At 41.0% G+C, this 19695-nt stretch overlaps 1 protein-coding gene across 6 annotated transcripts in view; it reads right to left on the bottom strand.

Annotated features, from left to right (window-relative positions):
* Positions 1–19695, bottom strand: part of ARHGAP24 (Rho GTPase activating protein 24) — a 545966-nt gene that overhangs the window by 4456 nt on the left and 521815 nt on the right. For all 6 annotated transcript variants that reach the window (XM_070372641.1, XM_005902826.2, XM_070372642.1 and 3 more), the window contains 4 exons: positions 13086–13218; positions 11962–12035; positions 9334–9455; positions 2906–3983 (listed from right to left, as the gene is read on the bottom strand). In XM_070372641.1, the coding sequence (XP_070228742.1) occupies positions 2906–3983; positions 9334–9455; positions 11962–12035; positions 13086–13218 (1407 nt within the window). The remainder of the gene's footprint in view (positions 1–2905; positions 3984–9333; positions 9456–11961; positions 12036–13085; positions 13219–19695) is intronic.

The following is a 19695-nucleotide window of genomic DNA, read 5'->3' as shown; positions in this document are numbered from 1 at the left end:
CTCCAGGACTGAAAAAATATGTCTTCAAATAATTATACACAAAACTTGAAACAATGGAAAATATATAGCAAGGAGTTATTAATGAAAATAGAAATTATATAGGAATATTAACATCAGAAAAATATTTGGGGGCAAAAAGCACTATTACTATTATTTTATGATAAAAGGATCAATTCATTAGGGGGATATAAACAATTCTGGACTTGCATTCATCTAGTTGTATAGCCCCAAGTTACTCAATATAAAATATAACAAAATTATAAATATAAATAGATAAATCCACAAAAATTAGGAAATTTTAAGAAAGCTTTGTTAGAAATTATAGATCTAGCAAATAAAATTTAGGAGAAATGAAAAATATTTGAACAGCTTGATTAACAGATTTGATCTATTGGTCATATATATAATCTCAAACCAATAATAAGACAATACTTCTTACCAGACCAAATGACTGATATCTATAAATGAATTGATCTGACCACAGTATAATAAAGGTAGAAACTAATTTGAGGGAGAGAAGAGCATTAAACTCACATGTTTAAAAACTAAAAATCATATATATCAATGATACATAAATAAAGTAATATCTATTTATTTCTCCATGATCTATCTACCTATCTAGGGATGTATGTATATATGTACACACATATCTATCATCTATCTAGCCTCAATACTTGTAGAGTTAAAAAGGAATTGAGAGAGAAATATATAATTTTAAACAGTAATGACCAGTAATTAGAACAATCACTTCTTATACTGCTTGGCTTGGTCATATGGCAGATCCTCTACCCCGTTTTATCATGGACCTCTTCCTTTGCTTGTCAAGTGGGTAAAAATGCCAATGAAAGAGGCCAATGAGATGACATTCTGTTGAAACGTCCTCTTATCAAAGTCTCTGAAATGCACCACAGACTCAGAACATAAATGTAACACCAATGTTCTCAGAAATGAATGTGTACATTTGCAACTGTTCAGAATAATATATGCTCTATCTTAATTCAAGTTTCAAGTGTCATCTCTTGCTTTCCACTGCTAAGTGCTAATTTACCATCATGCATTGGCAGCAATTCAGAGATTTGGTAGCCATTGGTTCCATAAACTACATTCAGAAAGAAGAGCAGCCTTATAAGATGATAATGCTCTTTTTTCTTCTTATTTAAGTCTCCTGTCACTTGGCATTATTTAGAAAAATTCAAACCAAGCTTCTGTTTCCAATAAAGTAATTTTTCAATCTAACATGTAGGTATTTTTATTTACTTTTCCATAGCTCTTAAAAATATGTATCTTTTGGCTTGATAATTGATAAATGGATGGGAAACATTAAAATACATGAAGGTCAACTTTATATATAAAGAAAACAACCATGTGTGGTTTAGGGCCATGGAAGCAGTTGAACAGGACAAAGACGTTCACGTACCATGAGGATCTTAGAACACGAAGGGGTCTACCAAGGCACAGCCTGGGCCTGGGGCTGAGGCCCCTAGAGGGGCTACTTCAGGCTGAACTGAGCCTCAGACCTGCTCTTAAGAGTGCAGGGTCCTTCCCCTATACTACACTGAAAGGTGAACAGAAAAACAATCAGTTTTGTAATTCCTGTAACCCTGGTGAAATTGTGGAGTGTGGTGATATTCAGGTTTCCAGCACAAGGCTGTACTTGTGGGGCAGCGGCTCCATTTTCTGTATTGCTGCCTCTCAAGACCTTGGAGCATCTGATAGTCAGGGGCATTGTCAAGGCAATATGCTCAGCCAATATCCTTTATCTTTCCCAGGTTAACTCCTTGAAGTTGCTAAGCCAACTCCTCTCTTGGATATTTTATGAGAAGATGTCAACTGGTATCACTTAGGTTTCAGCACAATGGTTTCCTTATAAATCATATTTTTTGCTCCCCGTTTGTGCTACAAGTTTCCTGTCTATATGACTATACTTCATGCTATCACTTTTCTCACAAACTTGCCTGGATTCCAATCTCAGAGTAAAAGCCAAAGATTAAGATGATCTTGAAGGTTCTATGGTACCTCTCTGAGCTCCTTGTCCATCCCACCTCAGGGCATTTCCACTTCTGCTGGGTATCTGCATCATTGCCCCCTACAGGGCCCTACACTTAGAATTACCCTCAGCAACACTTCTCACCCCTCTTCCCTGCTTCAGTCTTCTACTTAGCATAGGATCAGTTTACTTATTTATCTATCTCTTCCAGGGGACTGCAAGCCTGTTCCTCAAGGGCTGAATTTTTGTCTTCTTTACTCACTGCTGAATCCTTGTGGCCTGGTCTGAGCCTGGGCGACAGCAGACAAGCATTAACCCCAAGCATTCAACCATGGACATAATGAACAACAAAGATCTGTTTATTTTCCAACTTCTATTTACTCTCATTTCATCCTCTTCCTGTGATAATGAACTCCTTGTTCTCCAGACATCCCTTCCCACTCCTCTCCCCAGCTTTTGAACCTAAATCCATGCTTTTACTAATAACAAGAGGTAGAATTACTGAGCATCTGCTCTGTCCTGGGGACAATGTGTAATGATTTCTTAACATGATTTTGAGGTTGGTAAAGAATCTGCCTGCAACGCAGGAGACCCGGGTTGGATCCCTGGGTTGGGAAGATCCCCTGAAGAAGGAAATAGAAACTCACTCCAGTATTCTTGCCTGGAGAATCCCCATGAAAGAAGAGTTGGACACATCTGAGCAATTTTCACCTTGAGGTAGATTACTACTAGAGTTTAAAAATTTTCACATTGGCAAGCTGAGACTCACAGAGATGAAGTGAACTTTCCCTGAGTCCCACAGCTTACAAATGGCGAACGTAGGACCTGAACCCGGGTCTCTGACTGGAGTTAGCGGGCGAGCCTCACAGGAGGCTGTCGCACCCTCTCTGGCCACTAGGGGCTCCAGGTTTTCCTCACCTCTTTATCCTGGACTCATACTCTATCTTCTGTTTGGTCATTTCCTGTTTCAGGCTGGACACTAAGCTGTGCAGGGCGCTGTGGTTGCTGGTATTGTTGCTAACGAAGGTCTCACTGTTGTCGCTGCTGCTGGTGGCCCGACTACTGCGGCCGCCCACACTCCTCCGGTCGCTTTTGTTTTCATAGTCCGCGGGGTGGGAGAGGTCGTCCTGCGGGGGTCCATCCAAAACGGGGTCCTCAAAGTTCCCACCGTAAAAGTCTTGCTCTGGGCAGGTGGTGGTGGAGGAGCGGCAGGAGGTGGAGTTCTCGGGCAGGGAGATCTCACAGGAGGAAGTGGACCAGGTGGCGCTGTCGACGCTCTGCTTGTCGTCGAGGCTCATCGCCGAGAACTGCTGGTGGACGTTATCGTAGGTGGAGAGCCTGTTGTGCTGGCCCGACTCTCCTGCTTGCTCTTTCTGCTTATTATCCCTCAGGGTCACGTAGCCATTGGGCAGCCAGCTCATGCTGCGGCCATTCCCGGGGTTCCCCAGGGTATCAGAGTTCAAGATGCCCATGCGCACGGTTCCGTTCTGCATGCTGTGGGTGCCCATTTTGGTACCAGACCCCTTCAGGGAAGAGGTCCTTCTGGCCTGTAAGCTCCCATTGGGAGTGGTCTGGGCTTTCTCGAGTGCTTCAGCGTTACTGCTGCTGAAGGACCCATTGGTGACAATCCCACTGCCCTTGTTGAAGGCGGGATTCTTTTTGACCATGAGAGGGGGGCTTCTAGAGACATCCAGCTTGTGGATGCTGTTCCTGGGGCTGTTGGTTTTGCTGCCTGGCAGAGCTGTGGGGGATCCATTATCCATGCTGCTTCTTTGGGGAGACTCAGGCTTGTCCCAAGAGCACCGCCTTACGGGACTGTCCTTGGTATTATTGTTCTCCTTGTTCTGTAGCTGCCCCATGAGGGCTTTCTTCTGAAGGTCATTGTTGTTGTTGCTCACGCCATCCTGGGGCTTGCTTTGCAGCTCTGCATCTTTGGGGAAGAGGCGATCATGTTTGCCAATCATCACTGACATCAGCTGTTGAACCACCACAGTGCCTGGAATTGCAAAGAAAGCAAAGGAGTATGAGCAAAAAACAGTTTTGATTTATCTCCTATTTTGAAAGTGACTTTTAAAGAGCCATATTTAGGTGCACATTCAGCATTATTATTAGCAGTGCCAAACTATGTTTTTAATGATCACAATAGCAATTGTTGTTGTTTGGTCACTGAGTAGTGTCCAACTCTTTGTGACCCCATGGAATGTAGTCCACCAGTCTCCTCTGTCCATGGATTTTCCAGGCAACAATACTGGAGTGGGTTGCCATTTTCTTCTCCAGGTTAGGGAGACAATAGCAATCGCAGCTAAAAACTTCTTGAACATTTAATGTGAACTGTACTAAGCACTTTACTTTTGTTAGTTTAGTTGGATTTTTTTTAATTTATGAATAGATACTGTTATTATCACTATCTAATAAAGGTTAAGTAACTCGACCAATGTCCCAAGCTATGAAGGAGAAAAAGAAGAGCTTAAAACCAGAATTAACTAGTTCCAAAGAACAGGCTTCTAATTGGCACACACCACTTCTTGTAAGTTTGACATTTAATTATGAAAAATCTTTCTTAGAAGAAGTCACTGTGATCTCTCATCTAACTGCCTCAAAATATCAAGACATTTTAATGGCACCTTAAAGTGGAACCTTCGACAATCTCTAGTGGATATGTGGTCTGTCTTCATAATATAGCAAGTCAATAAAGTTCCATACAACTCTTGCTCAACATTAAAAAGTTTTAGGGCATTTTAAGTGACATTAGCCAAAATGGTGTAATAAAGATGTACGAGAATGCTCTCTTCCATAAAAGTGACTGACAAAAATGTTCCCAGTCAATATATTCAGAAATTTGGAAATTAATGAAAGGCTTGCTGTAATCTGGAGAGTGTTAATTTTTTAAAAAATTGTTGACTCTTGGTGAAGAACAGCAAGCTCTGTAGTGTTTTAACTCACCCTGTTCCCATCCTCCTTTCTGCAGTAGCCTTGAAAACCAACAACCCTCAATCTTATCGGGAACCAGAAGTGAGGCAGCGACTGGAATGGAAAAAGCTGGTTTGGAACTCCTTCAAAGCCCCCTTCCCAAAGAATTGTAATTTGACTTGTTTGGTGGTTCCCTGGAAGACCCCATTCAAGAGGCTTGTCTTCATTTTATCTGACTAAGGAGTTGACTAGAATTAGCAACATTTCTCAGGGGCATTTGTCAAAAACAATTACGGGCTTTTTCATTTAAAAGCATGTTTGGACTCTGTGGGACAGGGAGAGGGTGGGATGATTTGGGAGAATGGCATTGAAACATGTATAATATCATATATGAAATGAATTGCCAGTCCAGGTTTGATGCATGATACAGGATGCTTGGGGCTGGTGCACTGGGATGACCCAGAGGGATGGTACGGGGAGGGAGGAGGGAGGGGGGTTCAGGATGGGGAACACGTATATACCTGTGGCAGATTCATATTGATGTATGGCAAAACCAATACAATATTGTAAAGTAATTAACCTCCAATTAAAATAAATAAGTTTATATTAAAAATAAAAATAAATAATAAATAAAGTAAAAAATAAATAAAAATCATACTATATGTACTCAAAAAAGGTATAAAATAGAATAACAGAGGAAAAAAAAAAAAGCATGTTTGCCTGAAGCAAGTGGATAACTGTTGAAGACAAAACAACAGGCTAAACAAAAAGCTTAGAAGGAAAATCTGAAGAGATTTCCATAGGAGGTGTTGAAATCTCTGCTATATACTTGACGATTTAGAAGATTATGTACATGTATGCATAGGGTTCTGTGTACACCTAGGGCTGTGTGCACACTCGGGAAAGAACTGAAAGTCCCCAAGGTCTCGTCTCCAGCTGATGTTGGAGCTCTGCACAGGCAGGACGAGAACGCTAAAGCAAAGTTGTAAACTGCCTGGCTGAGTGTCAAAAGTCTGGCCCAACAAGCACACAGGGCCCCTTGGTAAAGAATGGGAGACTTACTGGCCTAACTCAAATTCTGAATAGGAAGAAATGTGTTATATCCATCTATATCCTGCACACTTCTGTCATGATTCAAAACTTGTAACATATTTAGATCAGGAATCAGCAATGTGTCAGGTCTGATGCTGGCCAGTGTTGCTCAAACATAAGTGTTCATACAAATTATCTGGAGATTCTGTTAAAATGTAGATGTTGAGTAGGGCATGAGATTTTATGTTTCTAACCAGCCCCCTGGAGAAGGCAATGGCACCCCACTCCAGTACTCTTGCCTGGAAAATCCCATGGACCGAGGAACCTGGTGGGCTGCAGTCCATGGGGTCGCAAAGAGTCGGACACGACTAAAGGACTTCCCTTTCACTTTCCACTTTCATGCATTGGAGAAGGAAATGGCATCCCACTCCAGTGTTCTTGCCTGGAGAATCCCAGGGACGGCAGAGCCTGGTGGGCTGCCATCTATGGGGTCGCACAGAGTCGGACATGACTGAAGCAACTTAGCAGCAGCAGCAGCAGCAGCAACCAGCCCCCAGATGATAAGACAACAGTGATAACAGAATAGTAGCCTTGGTATTGCCTAGTGGGTTGCACACAGACCTCCTGAATCATAAGTTGCATGTCAACAATATCCCTAGGTGGTTCCTGTGTGTGTTAGAGTTTGAGAAACTGTATTAGGTGGAAATGTTTCACTTAAACATCTTCTAAATTAATATTCTCATAAGGCTTTGAGAAGGCTTCCAAGTAGCACTAGCGGTAAAGAACCTGTTCCCTCTGCAGGAGACATAAGAGACATGGGTTTGATCCCTGGGTCAGGAAGATCCCCTGGAGGAAGGCATGGCAACCCACTCCAGTATTCCTGCCTGGAGAATCCCATGGACAGAGGAGCCTGGCAGGCTACAGTCTATAGGCTTGCAAAGAGTCAGACATGACTGAAGTGATTTAGCATGCATTCAAGGCTCTGAGATAAGACTTAATGTTTTTCAAATGAGAAAATTGAGGTTCGGAGAGGTGATGTATAAAATTATATGACTCCAGAGCGGTTGTGATCACCAGGCCAATCTGAAGAATCCATGCAGATTTGGGAGTCCCACTGGACTACCTGTTTCAACAATTCCCCCAGGCTCATATAATTTTATACAGGTTGAATTTAATACCATACTACGAGCACTTGAGTCTTCATAAGAACTGGATAAGAATTCAGTTTTCCTTCGAAGGTACCTAGGTACTTTAATATATATGCGGGAGACCTGGGTCTGATCTCTGGATTGGGAATATCCCTTGGAGAAGGGCATGGCAACCCACTCCAGCATTCTTGCCTGGAGAATCCTATGGACAGAGAAGCCTGGCCGTCTACAGTCCATGCAGTCACAAAGAGTTGGACACGACTGAATGACTAAACAAATACACACACACACACACACACACACACGCAGAGCATTCTATAAAATGTAGTTTCAATTTGTATTTTTTGCAATGAATTGCTTTGCACACGTATCCTTCAGTACATGTACAAGATATCTGTGAGGTATATGATAAATTTTGACAAACGACAGTCCTGGAAACACTATCTAACCATTTTATAGATAATTTCCTTGTGTCCTTTTGTAGCCAATTCCCTACCCATGGCAACCACTGATCTCCTTTCTGTCACTATACTTTTCTTCTTTTCTAGAATTTCATATAAACACAATTATAGAGTCAGGTCTTTTATCACTTAGCATAAGGCTCTTGTCATTTTCCCATATTATTATTCATGCATCAGTAGCTCATCCTTTTTATTGCTGAGTGTGCCTTAGTCGCTCAGTCATGTCTGACTCTTTGTGACTCCATGGACTGTAGCCCACCATGGAATTCTCCAGGCGAAAATACTGGAGTGGGTAGCCATTCCTTTCTCCAGGGGATCTTCCTGACCCAGGGATTGAACCCAGGTCTCTTGCATTGCAGGCAGATCCTTTGCCATCTGAGGGAAGCCCAGTTTTAGTTTCCATTGATGAACCAATATTGATATATTATGATTATTAACTAAGGTCTATAGTTTATATTGGGCTTCCCTGGTGGCACAGCAGTAAAGAATCTGCCTACAATACAGGAGCTGTACAAGATGCAGGTTCGATCCCTGGGTCAGGAAGATCCCCTGGAGGAGGGCAAGGCAACCCACTCCAGTATTCTTGCCTGGAGAATCCCATGGACAGAGGAGCCTGGCAGGCTGCAGTCTATAGGGTTGCAAAGAGTCAGACACAACTGCAGCAACTTAGCGTGCATGTATGCATAGTTTATATTAAAATCACTCTCTGTGTGATCTGGGTTTTGACACACGCACAGTGTCATATATCCACTATTACAGTATCACATGGAATAGTTTCATGGCCCTGAAAATCCTTTGTGCTCCAATTATTCCTCCTTCTTTTCTTCCTCAATCCTCTATTGAATCATTAGGATTTCTTTTAAAAGCTTTGTAGAGCTTGGTCCATAACTTTTAACATGATCACCAAGGTAAGACCCTCCTGAGGACTCTATGCAATGCCTCGATGTCAGGATTTTCTACTCTGGTTGTGGGAAATACACTTATTTCAAGCTTGGTGTGAGGCCCAGGAAAACCTCAGACAACTGATTTCTGGTACTCTTCCCCATAAAGTAGCACAGAGTCCCCTCCTGCAAGCATAAATCAATTCTTAGGTAAAGACTTAATGGATATCCTCTCCAGATCTCGGAATAATATCTGTGTCTAGTTTGCTCTTTAATGCTGCTTACTTGAGTTTCCCATCCTCTAATCTTACTCTCAAAGCTCGCCAAGACCTGCACATCAGTGCTGCTACTAATGCCCACAAGAAAGAATGGTACTCTAGCAAGGAGACCTGCTGAAAATAAATAGAAGTAACCTCTCATTGTGATAAATAAATTGAGGTATCTTGTAGTATAGAAAACAAGAAATTCTTCATGTTTCAACCCAAAGTAAATAAGCAGCATTGTCTTAGAGGCCCATGTTTTCTGCCTCTTGAAGTCAGTCCAAAAAACGAGAACTAATAAAAATATATTAACTTAGAAGCATAACTATTTGAGGTTTCAGAAAATTGCATCCAACTCAGAAAGTGAAGTAGACTTTTCCAGTTCTTGTGTGATATTTTACAGATGATTTATGCAAGTTCTGTTAATTCTCATGAAAATATGGAGGAAATGCTTAGTAACTTATGTTTAGTAAACTCCTCAAAAAATGCCTGGCTCTCAAAAGAAGGTTTTACATTTGAAGAACTTGAGTCCGTAAATGAAATTACCATGGGTTCACTTACTTCTTTTGTTTCCTCACAGGAGAATAGGTTCAGGACAATCAAGAGACAACTGACTGTTCTTCTGATGACGATATATGATAGTAATTCACTTACCCTCCATAATGGTCAAGGGATCTTCCACTTTGGGACGCAGGATATTAGGGCCAAAGACAGTGGCCAAGTTCTGCACACTCATTTTGTTAATTCCTGAATAGGACTGCACTTCATCCAAGAACCTGTTGAGTAAAAGAGTATGAACAAAACACAATGGGATCAAATTTGTCAGTGGAAAAAAAAATGGGTTATTGGGAAATTTATGAACTGGAGTCTGTTCAAAGATGATCATGGACACACAGTCATTTAGAAATTCAAACATCTCTCTGCCAAATGTGAAGAATATATATTGCAAATTTTTAAGTATCAGAATCATAAGGGATCATATAAAATATCTGCTCTGGCCTGGCTTGGTTTCCCCTGTCAGTCACAGGAACGAGTGTGTTTGAATAATGCTATTGTGGACTTGAGATTCAAGAATATGAATTTCTTTCTTATCTCTAAGTAAATATCCAATTTATATACATATTTAATTGGAGAACTATAGAAATAAGCTTGTCTGGTACAATCTCTTATTTCTGAGAAGAGGAATCAATCCCCCTTGTGGGTCAATTTGTGAGCCTCAAATTTATAGTCTATTAAAAAAGTGACATTAAACATGGTTTAAATTAAAACCTCGGTTCTATTGATATGAGAAACTGCAAACACAAATTGTTTTAACTTGTTAGGTGCTAAAGAATAAGAGCCATGAAACAGTCCTTTCCTGGAATGATTTTAGTAGCAGAGATTGTTTCTTTAATCTTTCAGCTTTTGTTCATTTCCCATCCCCTCTTCAGTACTACAAGAGCTTCTATTAATTCATGGCTTATTAATTGTACTAATGAGACAAAGAAGAAGCAAGAAAAATATTTTTAGAAAACTTACTTTGTGTGTTATTTAAAATAATATATTTCATTCTGTGCCAGTCATTGTGCTAGCTTATTAAATTCTCATAGCATCTCTGAGTGAGCTAAATACTATTATTATCTCCACTTTACAGATAAGACACATGAGGCACCAGAGAGGTTAAGAAACTTCTCCAAGGACACAGAGTTAATAAGCGGCAGGACTGAGACCTGAACCCAGGTGCTCTTACCCTAGAGTCTGGGCTGTTGATGACTATCTCATGAGTTTCTAAAAAGGTGCCTATTTCCACATGTTCACTACTCTTATACATCCTAAATTACAGCAAAATCGAAGGGCAAAAAGTCAAACTACCACTTATTATTTGAAATAGATGAAATTAGTAGTGTGGTGTGCTCACTCAGTCGTGTCCAACTCTTTGCGACCCCATGGACTGTAGCCTGTCAGGTTTCTCTGTCCATGGAATTTTCTAGGCAAGAATCCTGGAGTGGGGTGCCATCGCCTTCTCCAGGGGATCTTCCTGATCTTGCTCTTCCTGTTGTCTGGCAGATCTTATACCATTGTGCCACCTGGGAAGCCTTTATTAATCATTCATCTCTTTATTTAAATTTAATATGCTTAATGTATTTCCACTATACTCCAATAACATTTTAAAAAATAAATTCAATGTGTTTCAATCATATATACTTGATTTCTTAAGTAGCAGCACAGACACGGGACATGCCATCCCTGGCCTTAAACATGGTCATTGACAGAGAGTATTTTGAGGCACAATTAGTGTTCTGGCAAAACTGAGTTACAATGTTTTCTTCAGTGAGCCCTGAGAAAAATGGGAACGAATAATATATTAACATTCATCATATGTATAAATATATATGCATATAAAATTTTTAAAATGTATTGGAGTATAGTTGCTCTACAATGTTGTAATAGTTTCTGCTGTATAGCAAAGTGAATCAGCTATACATATACATATATATCCCCTCTGTTTTGGATTTCCTGCCCATTTAGGTCACCACAGAGGATTGAGTAGAGTTCCCTGTGTTACAGAGTAGGTTCTCATTACTTATTTATACATAGTATCAATAGTGTAATATACTTTAATTTTTAAAACAATCATGTGAAATGTATGTTTTCACTACCCTTTTATCTATTAGGACTCTTAGTCTCAAAGAGGAGAAGAAAATTGCATAAAATCATGTAAGAAGTCAGTGGTAGAATCTGGACTCCTAGATAAATGATTCTCATGCCAAGATACAGGCTCATTCTGTTAAACAATGGTACATGGTACAACTTTGATGGAAGTTCAAAGCCACATATCTTCAATATGTAGAGGTCAAAGAGACTTCAGAAACAACAGATTACAAAATCAAGCAATTTTAGTGCTCAGAGAAACTTTTGAGATCACCTTGTCAAACGTCTTAATTTTACAGAGGCCAACACTGGAGCTCAGAGCGGTTAAGTGATTTTGTTGTTTTGTTATTTTAGTCACTAAGTCATGTCCAACTCTTTGTGACCCCATGAACTGCAGCCTGTCAAGCTCCTCTGTTCATGGGCTTATCCAGCAAAGAATACTGAAGTGGGTGGCCATTTCCTCCTCCAGGGGAATCTTCCTAACCCAGGGATCAAACCTGTGTCTCCTGCATCTCCTGCATTGGCAGGCAGATTCTTTACCAGTGAGCCACCAGGGAAACCCAACTGATTTTTATTCATTGTCAAAATGGACTATTGTCAGTGTAAATACAGTCTTTTAAAATTCCATTTTGTCTTTAGGATAATTCTTACCTGCAAATATACTTGAGAAGGTTGTAATTGACCACCGGCAAACTCTTCACTTGCTTCGCCAATTCTTTAACACCCTGAGTATAAAGAAGAGAATGCATGTTATCTAAGTGTTGACCTTGGAATGGAAGCACATGGGAAAGGGGCATGCAGCTTTTTGTTTTGTTTTGTTCTTGTTAGTTTCACCTATTACCAGTGATGGATCCTGTCTTAAAAACTTGCCACTATCACAGAGAGCATTTCAGAAATATTTTCAAAAGATGTGAAAGCATCTCAAATATCTCTGTGAGTACTATTTGTGGAGAAACAGATTTACCATTTTTAACATTTGTTCACAACTGACTGAAAAGGAAAAATAGCCTTATTTACAGTTAGGTTATTTGGGGCTTCCCTGGTGGCTCAGAGGTTAAAGAGTCTGCCTGGAATGTGGGAGACCTGGGTTTGATCCCTGGCTTGGGAAGATCCCCTGGACAAGGAAATGGCAACCCACTCCAGTACTCTTGCCTGGAGAATCCCATGGAGGGAGGAGCCTGGTAGGCTACAGTCCACGGGGTCACAGAGTCGGACACGACTGAACGACTTCACTTAGCAAACCACAAAACTTAAACTTAGTAGCCTTAGTATAGTGAGAGTCCTTCCAATTTTTAGCATTTAGAGGGCAGTGTGGCAAGGAGTGCTGATTTCATTTCTTCAGCTCTACTTTCCTTCTTGATGAGAGAGAGGATTATAAATGGGACCTGTGTTAGTGAAAGGGAAGGTTACTCAGTTGCGTCCAACTCTTTGCGACCCTATGGACTATACAGTCCATGGAATTGTCCAGGCCAGAATACTGGAGTGGGTAGCCTTTGCCTTCTGCAGGGTATCTTCCAAACCCAGAGATCGAACCAAGGTCTCCCACATTGCAGGCAGATTCTTTACCAGCTGAGCCACTAGGGAAGCCCAAATGTAAAAATCTAACTGTGTAAAAATCTAACATGTATAACAATCTAACTGTGTGTAATGTCAATACTTAGCATAGTGGAAAACAATCCAAAAACAGGGCAAAGGAAAATTTACAGGTTAAAGACAAGGAACACTGACAAACCCCCCAAATAATAGCATTTTAAGAAATAGTTGCATTGACTTACAGCTTCCTCTTCTTTGCTGAGCAGTTTGGCACAGGACAAGAAGTCTTCATACTTGGCATAAGGAATAACCGGTTCTGGGAGTTCTCGGAGATACAGTTTAAGAAGTGATGCCACTGTGTGCACATCCGTGTTGCTGTGGGGATAGAAGTATGGAGATTTTTTATGGAGTGAAGTTTATACTATTTGATTAATTTTTCATCAAATATACATCTAAGAGTCAGACTTCTGTATTCTGTTGGCAATTAAATTAGTCAATCCAGCTTTCAAGAGGCACATACTTAGGTAATGCCTATTAGATGCTACTACAGGTGGGGAAGAGAAGGACCTAGAGGGACTTGGAATCCTCAGTGTGGTTTGAAAATATTCAAAAGTGTAAACACTCATATTTTGTGTGTATCTGATGTTAAGCAAGAATGTTACTTTCATAAAACAATGAGAATATATGTACCAGATTTTAAATAAAACATAATGCAGCATACCCCAAATGCCCAGTCTACATATGTGTGTGATCAGTTATCTCCAACACTTTGCGATCCCTGTCCCACCAGATTCCTCTGTCCATGGAATTTTCCAGGAAAGAATACTGGCATGGGTTGCCATTTCCTACTCCAGGGGATCTTCCTGACCCAGAGATCAAAGCTCTGTCTCCACACCTCCTGTATTTCAGGCAGATTCTTTACCACTGAGCCACTGGGAAAGCCCTATGTGTATATTAATTAATATAAAATTAATTATCTCTGGATCCTAAATTCATTTCTTATTCTCTAGAAGACACTGGTGATTGGTTATAGACACATGAAGTTTAGTATGGCATGTTCTAGCTTTTTAAAAAAGTTCATTTTAAAGATGGTTGTTCTCAGCATGATTGCTTGTCTAATAATCTAAGATAGCTGTGAATCCTTAGAGTCTTTTAGAAAGCAAAGGGAGGTGCTACAAAAATAAGCACTGAAAATTCAACGTGTCCTCTGTGTAATGTGCAAAATTTATTTTTATTTTCTGCTGAATACCAGAGTAACAGGATAATCTCCTGAAATATTAATTTATATTTTTTTCTCTGTATCCCTGTTAATCCATGAAGATGGCTGAGAGTAGAGATAGGAAGAGGCAGTTGTTTGTTTTGGGGATTTTTTGGTTTCCTTTTGCTTTGCTTCTTGGGGGCTGGTGGGGAAAAGGAGCATGGGAAGGAGAGGTGGTGGTCAGGGGGAGGGGGAAAGGTCAATTGATTCCCAGGAAGTGGGAAGAGCGGTGGCGAGCAAGATCAGGGATTCTGTAAGCTGTGGGAACAAACACTGCACTCCGTGACTCTGCTTCGGGAAGTGATGAGTCGCTGAAAGGTCTTCCTTCAGAAGCTGGGATCCAGGCACTGGGACTTCCTGCCTCCGTGACTATTCTCTTGCCCCAAGGGTGACATAGAAGCAGAGTTGACGTCACAGTTCTACACGGACTGAAACAATGGGCATCTCAGTTCTCAATTTTGGACTCTCAGCTTGATTTCCTCAACTATTTCCCCCGCATCTATTCTGTAATGGAAATTACAGAAAACACAATGGCTAGGACCCGAAGGAATATTCTAGCCTGCTCATAATTTATAATCTGGTGGGAGCAGGAGACAGAAAGTAGGTAACACAGGTGCATGCACGCTAAGTCCCTTAAGTTGTGTCCGACTCTTCACAACCCAAAGGATCGTAGCCCGCCAGGCTCCTCTGTCCATGGGATTCTCCAGGCAAGAATACTAGAGTGGGTTGCCATGCCCTCCTCCAGGGGATCTTCCCTACCCAGGGATCAAACCCATGTCTCTTATGTCTCCTGCATGGGCAGGTGGGTTCTTTCCTGCTAGTGCCACCTGGAAAGCCCTAATAACACAAGTCAGTCAGTCAGTTCAGTCGCTTAGTCGTGTCCGACTCTTTGCGACCCCATGAACCGCAACACACCAGGCCTCCCTGTCCATCACCAACTCCCGGAGTTTACCCAAACCCATGTCCATTGAGTCTGTGATGCCATCCAACCATCTCATCCTCTGTCATTCCCTTCTCCTCCTGCCCTCAATCTTTCCCAACATCAGGGTCTTTTCAAATGAGTCAGCTCTTCGCATCAGGTGGCCAAAGTATTGGAGTTCCAGCTTCAACATCAGTCCTTCCACTGAACACCCGGGACTGATTTCCTTTAGGATGGACTGGTTGGATCTCCTTGCAGTCCAAGGGACTCTTGAGTCTTCTCTAACACCACAGTTCAAAAGCATCAATTCTTTGGCACTCAGCTCTCTTTATAGTCCAACTCTCACATCTATACATGACCACTGGAAAAACCACAGCCTCAACTAGACAGACCTTTGTTGACAAAGTGATGTCTCTGCTTTTTAATATGCTGTCTAGGTTGGTCATAACTTTCCTTCCAAGGAGTAAGCATCTTAATTTCATGGCTGCAATCACCATCTGCAGTGATTTTGGAGCCCAGAAAAATAAAGTCAATAACACAAGTATCTAACTGCAAAGTGTGTGAATGATAATAAGGAAAAGTATTGGGTGCCATCTAATAGCAAAAAAAGACTAATTCAGGAATTGAAGGGCTTCTCTGAGGAAGTGATGTTGAGGCTAAGATGTGAGAGAGTGTAAGAATGAACTGAGAATGAAGAATAAAAGAAGCCATTCTGATTAAAGCAAGGCAGGTAAACAGAGCCCAAAGTGGGAAACTGACAATAAGCTAAGGGAGAACAGAGGTCAGAGGATGAAGTCCGAGCAGAAGGGAGCATATTCAAAGATCATGGGACTTCACCTACCTCAGAATTAGACAGGGCAAGGGCTGAGGTTTTCCATTTTAACATCAGAGCCAGTTGGGGCAAGTAGGATATACTGTCAACCATTTTACAGATGCTAAAATGATGGGGGTGTTCTCATAGGACATGTCTTTAACCAATTTTATTCTTTTCATAATTACAGAAATGATTTTTTTTTCTATTAAGTTTCTAATAGACAATGTAGAAACCATCTTAAAGGCTAGTAAAGAAAATAAAAATCATGTTTCTGGGACATCTTGAAAACTGTGTTCAAGTTCACTTATTCCTAAAAATACTTTCCAAAATATTTTTTGAAAAGATATACATAAAATAGTCTTAATGGTAAAGCAAAATAAAAGACACTAGTGTTTTTTTTTTTTTTCTTTTCTGGTAAATTACTCTATTTCATGCAGTCCAAAGCCCCTCTGTGTTTCTCTCAGTTCAGTTCAGTCACTCAGTCATGTCCGACTCTCTGCGACCCTATGAATCGCAGCATGCCAGGCCTCCCTGTTCATCACCAACTCCCAGAGTTCACTCAGACTCACGTCCATCGAGTCGGTGATGCCATCCAGCCATCTCATCCTCTGTCGTCCCCTTCTCCTCCTGCCCCCAATCCCTCTCAGCATCAGAGTCTTTTCCAATGAGTCAACTCTTCGCATGAGGTGGCCAAAGTACTGGAGTTTCAGCTTTAGCACATCATTCCTTCCAAAGAAATCCCAGGGCTGATCTCCTTTAGAATGGACCAGTTGGATCTCCTTGCAGTCCAAGGGACTCTCAAGAGTCTTCTCAAACACCACAGTTCAAAAGCATCAATTCTTCGGCGCTCAGCTTTCTTCACAGTCCAACTCTCACATCCATACATGACCACTGGAAAAACCATAGCCTTGACTAGATGGACCTTGGTTGGCAAAGTAATGTCTCTGCTTTTCAATATGCTATCTAGGTTGATCATAACTTTTCTTCCAAGGAGTAAGTGTCTTTTAATTTCATGGCTGCAGTCACCATCTGTAGTGATTTTGGAGCCCAAAAAAATAAAGTCTGACACTGTTTCCACTGTTTCCCCATCTATTTCCCATGAAGTGATGGGACCAGATGCCATGATCTTCATTTTCTGAATGTTGAGCTTTAAGCCAACTTTTTCACTCTCCACTTTCACTTTCATCAAGAGGCTTTTTAGTTCCTCTTCACTTTCTGCCATAAGGGTGGTGTCATCTTCATATCTGAGGTTATTGATATTTCTCCCGGCAATCTTGATTCCAGCTTGTGTTTCTTCCAGCCTCTAGATATGCAGTAAAGCACCAGACACTTGAAAGCTAAGTCACGAGCATTAACAGAACCACAACCTGGGGCAGGATATGCAGTGACATCTATTATTGCAATTAAGGATTTCCATTTTATGATTCTATTCATATCTAGTCCACTCTAATCCAATCCAATCCGTGACTGGGTTGTTGGGTTGTGTTGCCTTCAAAGTTAATGCTCCTTCTAGTAGCATTAGAGAAAAAGCACAGCAAAGAATACCAAAATAATATAAAATGAGTATAAGTTCAATGGGGCTTCCCAGGTAGCTCAATGGTAAAGAATCCATCTGCCAGTGAGGGAGACATAAGAGACTTGGATTTGATCCCTGTGTACAGAATATCCCCTAGAGAAGCAAATGGCAATCCACTCCAACATACTTGCCTGGGTAATTCCATGAACAGAGGAGCCTGGTGGGTACAGTCTATGAGGTCAGAAAGAGGTGCACACACCAGAGCCACTGAGTCCATGTGCGTAATTTCAATATGTGGAGTATATCAAGTATAATTTATAGGCTCATATAAATAGAATATATAAAAATGTGAATTAAATGCAATAAATACATGAGACAATAATGATAAACAAGAAATACATTTTGAAGAAATCTGTGTTTCCACGATAAAGTTGAGCTGTAGCAGTGAGGACCTTTGAACAGTAGGTGGCGCGAAAGCAAAGTCAGACTAATGGCAATGGTGTGAAAACTGTGAAGGATGAAAGAGCGCAGAATCATTCTTCACCCACCAGCAATTTTCTTAGCACCAAAGCTGCAGTAATGCTCCAGGAATAGAAATATCTGAGCTATGAATCAAGATAAGAGATGTGAACCGGGATAACTATTTTATTCCTTCCCTAAAGTGATACGTTAATTAGTTTCCAGCATTATAAGTATATACCTATACTCTGCTAGTTATATAAAAATGGTAAGAAAAAAATGACAAATATGTTATTTTTTATTTCAGTTAGTAAAGGCTATTACATTTTTTTTTTTGCTTAAAGGCAACAACTTAAAAATTTATGACTTTTTGAGATGCTTTGCTAAATTTAGGTTATTTTGTAGAAATAGAGACTTCTCCCTTTGCATTGTGCTCTCATTTTTAGCTTTGTTCTTTTCCCACTGAACTTCCCTTGTGGCTCAGCTGGTAAGGAATCTGCCTGCAATGCAGGAGACCTGGGTTCGATCCCTGGGTTGGGATGATCCCCTGGAGAAGGGAAAGGCTACCCACTCCAGTATTCTGGCCTGGACAATTCCATGGACTGTATAGTCCTTGGGGTCACCAAGAGTTGAACACGACTGAGTGACTTTCACTTTCCCAGTGAATGGAAGAAAACAATTGTTTCAGGAAGACTGGAACATGTTTGTCAGTTCCAGTTCACCTCAAGAGGATCCCAGTCCATCCTCCTTAACTGCCAGTAGGATACTCACTGCAAGGGGAAATCTGATGTTTCTCTGAAAAATCTCTTTGTATATCCATTCTACAAGTAGCTACCTCCTGCATCTAACTCTTCAGCCTTGTAACTCTTACTGAAAACCCCCTATTTTGCCTAATTAATATTTGCTTTAATATGTACAGTCAATTAAGTACATATCCATGGTATGCGTTAATTGCTCAAAGTATCTCATGTGATACACTCTTTGCCTCAGAGAAATATATCATGTCTTACAACAAAGTGAATTGACTGTATTAGAACAAGAGTCGATATACAATAGGGAGTTAAAATCCCTAAACTGGTTAATAATAGTAGTAGTAATAATAATAGTAACAATAGCAGCAGCACACACTTATACACATCTGTCCCTGTCTCAGGTCCTCAGAGTAGCCCAGTGAGTGGGTCCTTTTAAACTCCACTTGGGTAAACAAACAGGAAACTGCACAGAAAGCAAATTGGGGCTAATCACTGAGATATGAGGGTTTTTGGTTTTTTTTAAAGAAGCTCTTTTGAAAAATATTTTATTTATTTATTTTTGGCTGCCCTGGGTCTCGCTGCTGCACACGAGCTTTCTCTAGTTGTGGCGAGCAGGGGCTACTCTCCAGTTGCAGCGCTCAGGCTTCTCACTGCGGAGACTTCTCTTGTTGCTTTCGAGTTCGGGCTTTGGAGTTTGGGCTTCAGTAACCGTGGCACATGGGCTTAGTTACCCTGCGGCATGTGGGATCTTCTCCCACCAGGGATCGAACCCACGTCTTCCACATTGGCAGGTTCATTTTTTTACTGGACCACTAAGGCAGTCCCAAGGTGGGGGTTTGGGTGGTTTAAAAATCACACACTCGGGAGAAATTCAAAACTATGTGCTAATGTAAATTCATTACCCACACCTCAGGTCTTTTTCACTCACCTGGTGGTAAAATCTGTTTTCAGAAATTAAGTTAAAAATTGCGCACGTCATATCCAGTGAAAGCAAAAAGACCATGGCAGGCCCAGGGATCCCGAGTGAAAGAGCTATCAGGCCAGAAGATGCTCTGTAGCATATGTCCCTTAATTGCTCAACAGATGGAATTTGTTTCACCTTAGATTGGACTTGGACTTTAATTCTGGATTCTG

The sequence above is a fragment of the Bos mutus genome, chromosome 6 (assembly GCF_027580195.1).
Source record: "Bos mutus isolate GX-2022 chromosome 6, NWIPB_WYAK_1.1, whole genome shotgun sequence".
NCBI lineage: Eukaryota > Metazoa > Chordata > Mammalia > Artiodactyla > Bovidae > Bos > Bos mutus.
Note: the sequence above shows the minus strand (reverse complement) of the source record. Positions and strands in the feature narration are given on the sequence as shown.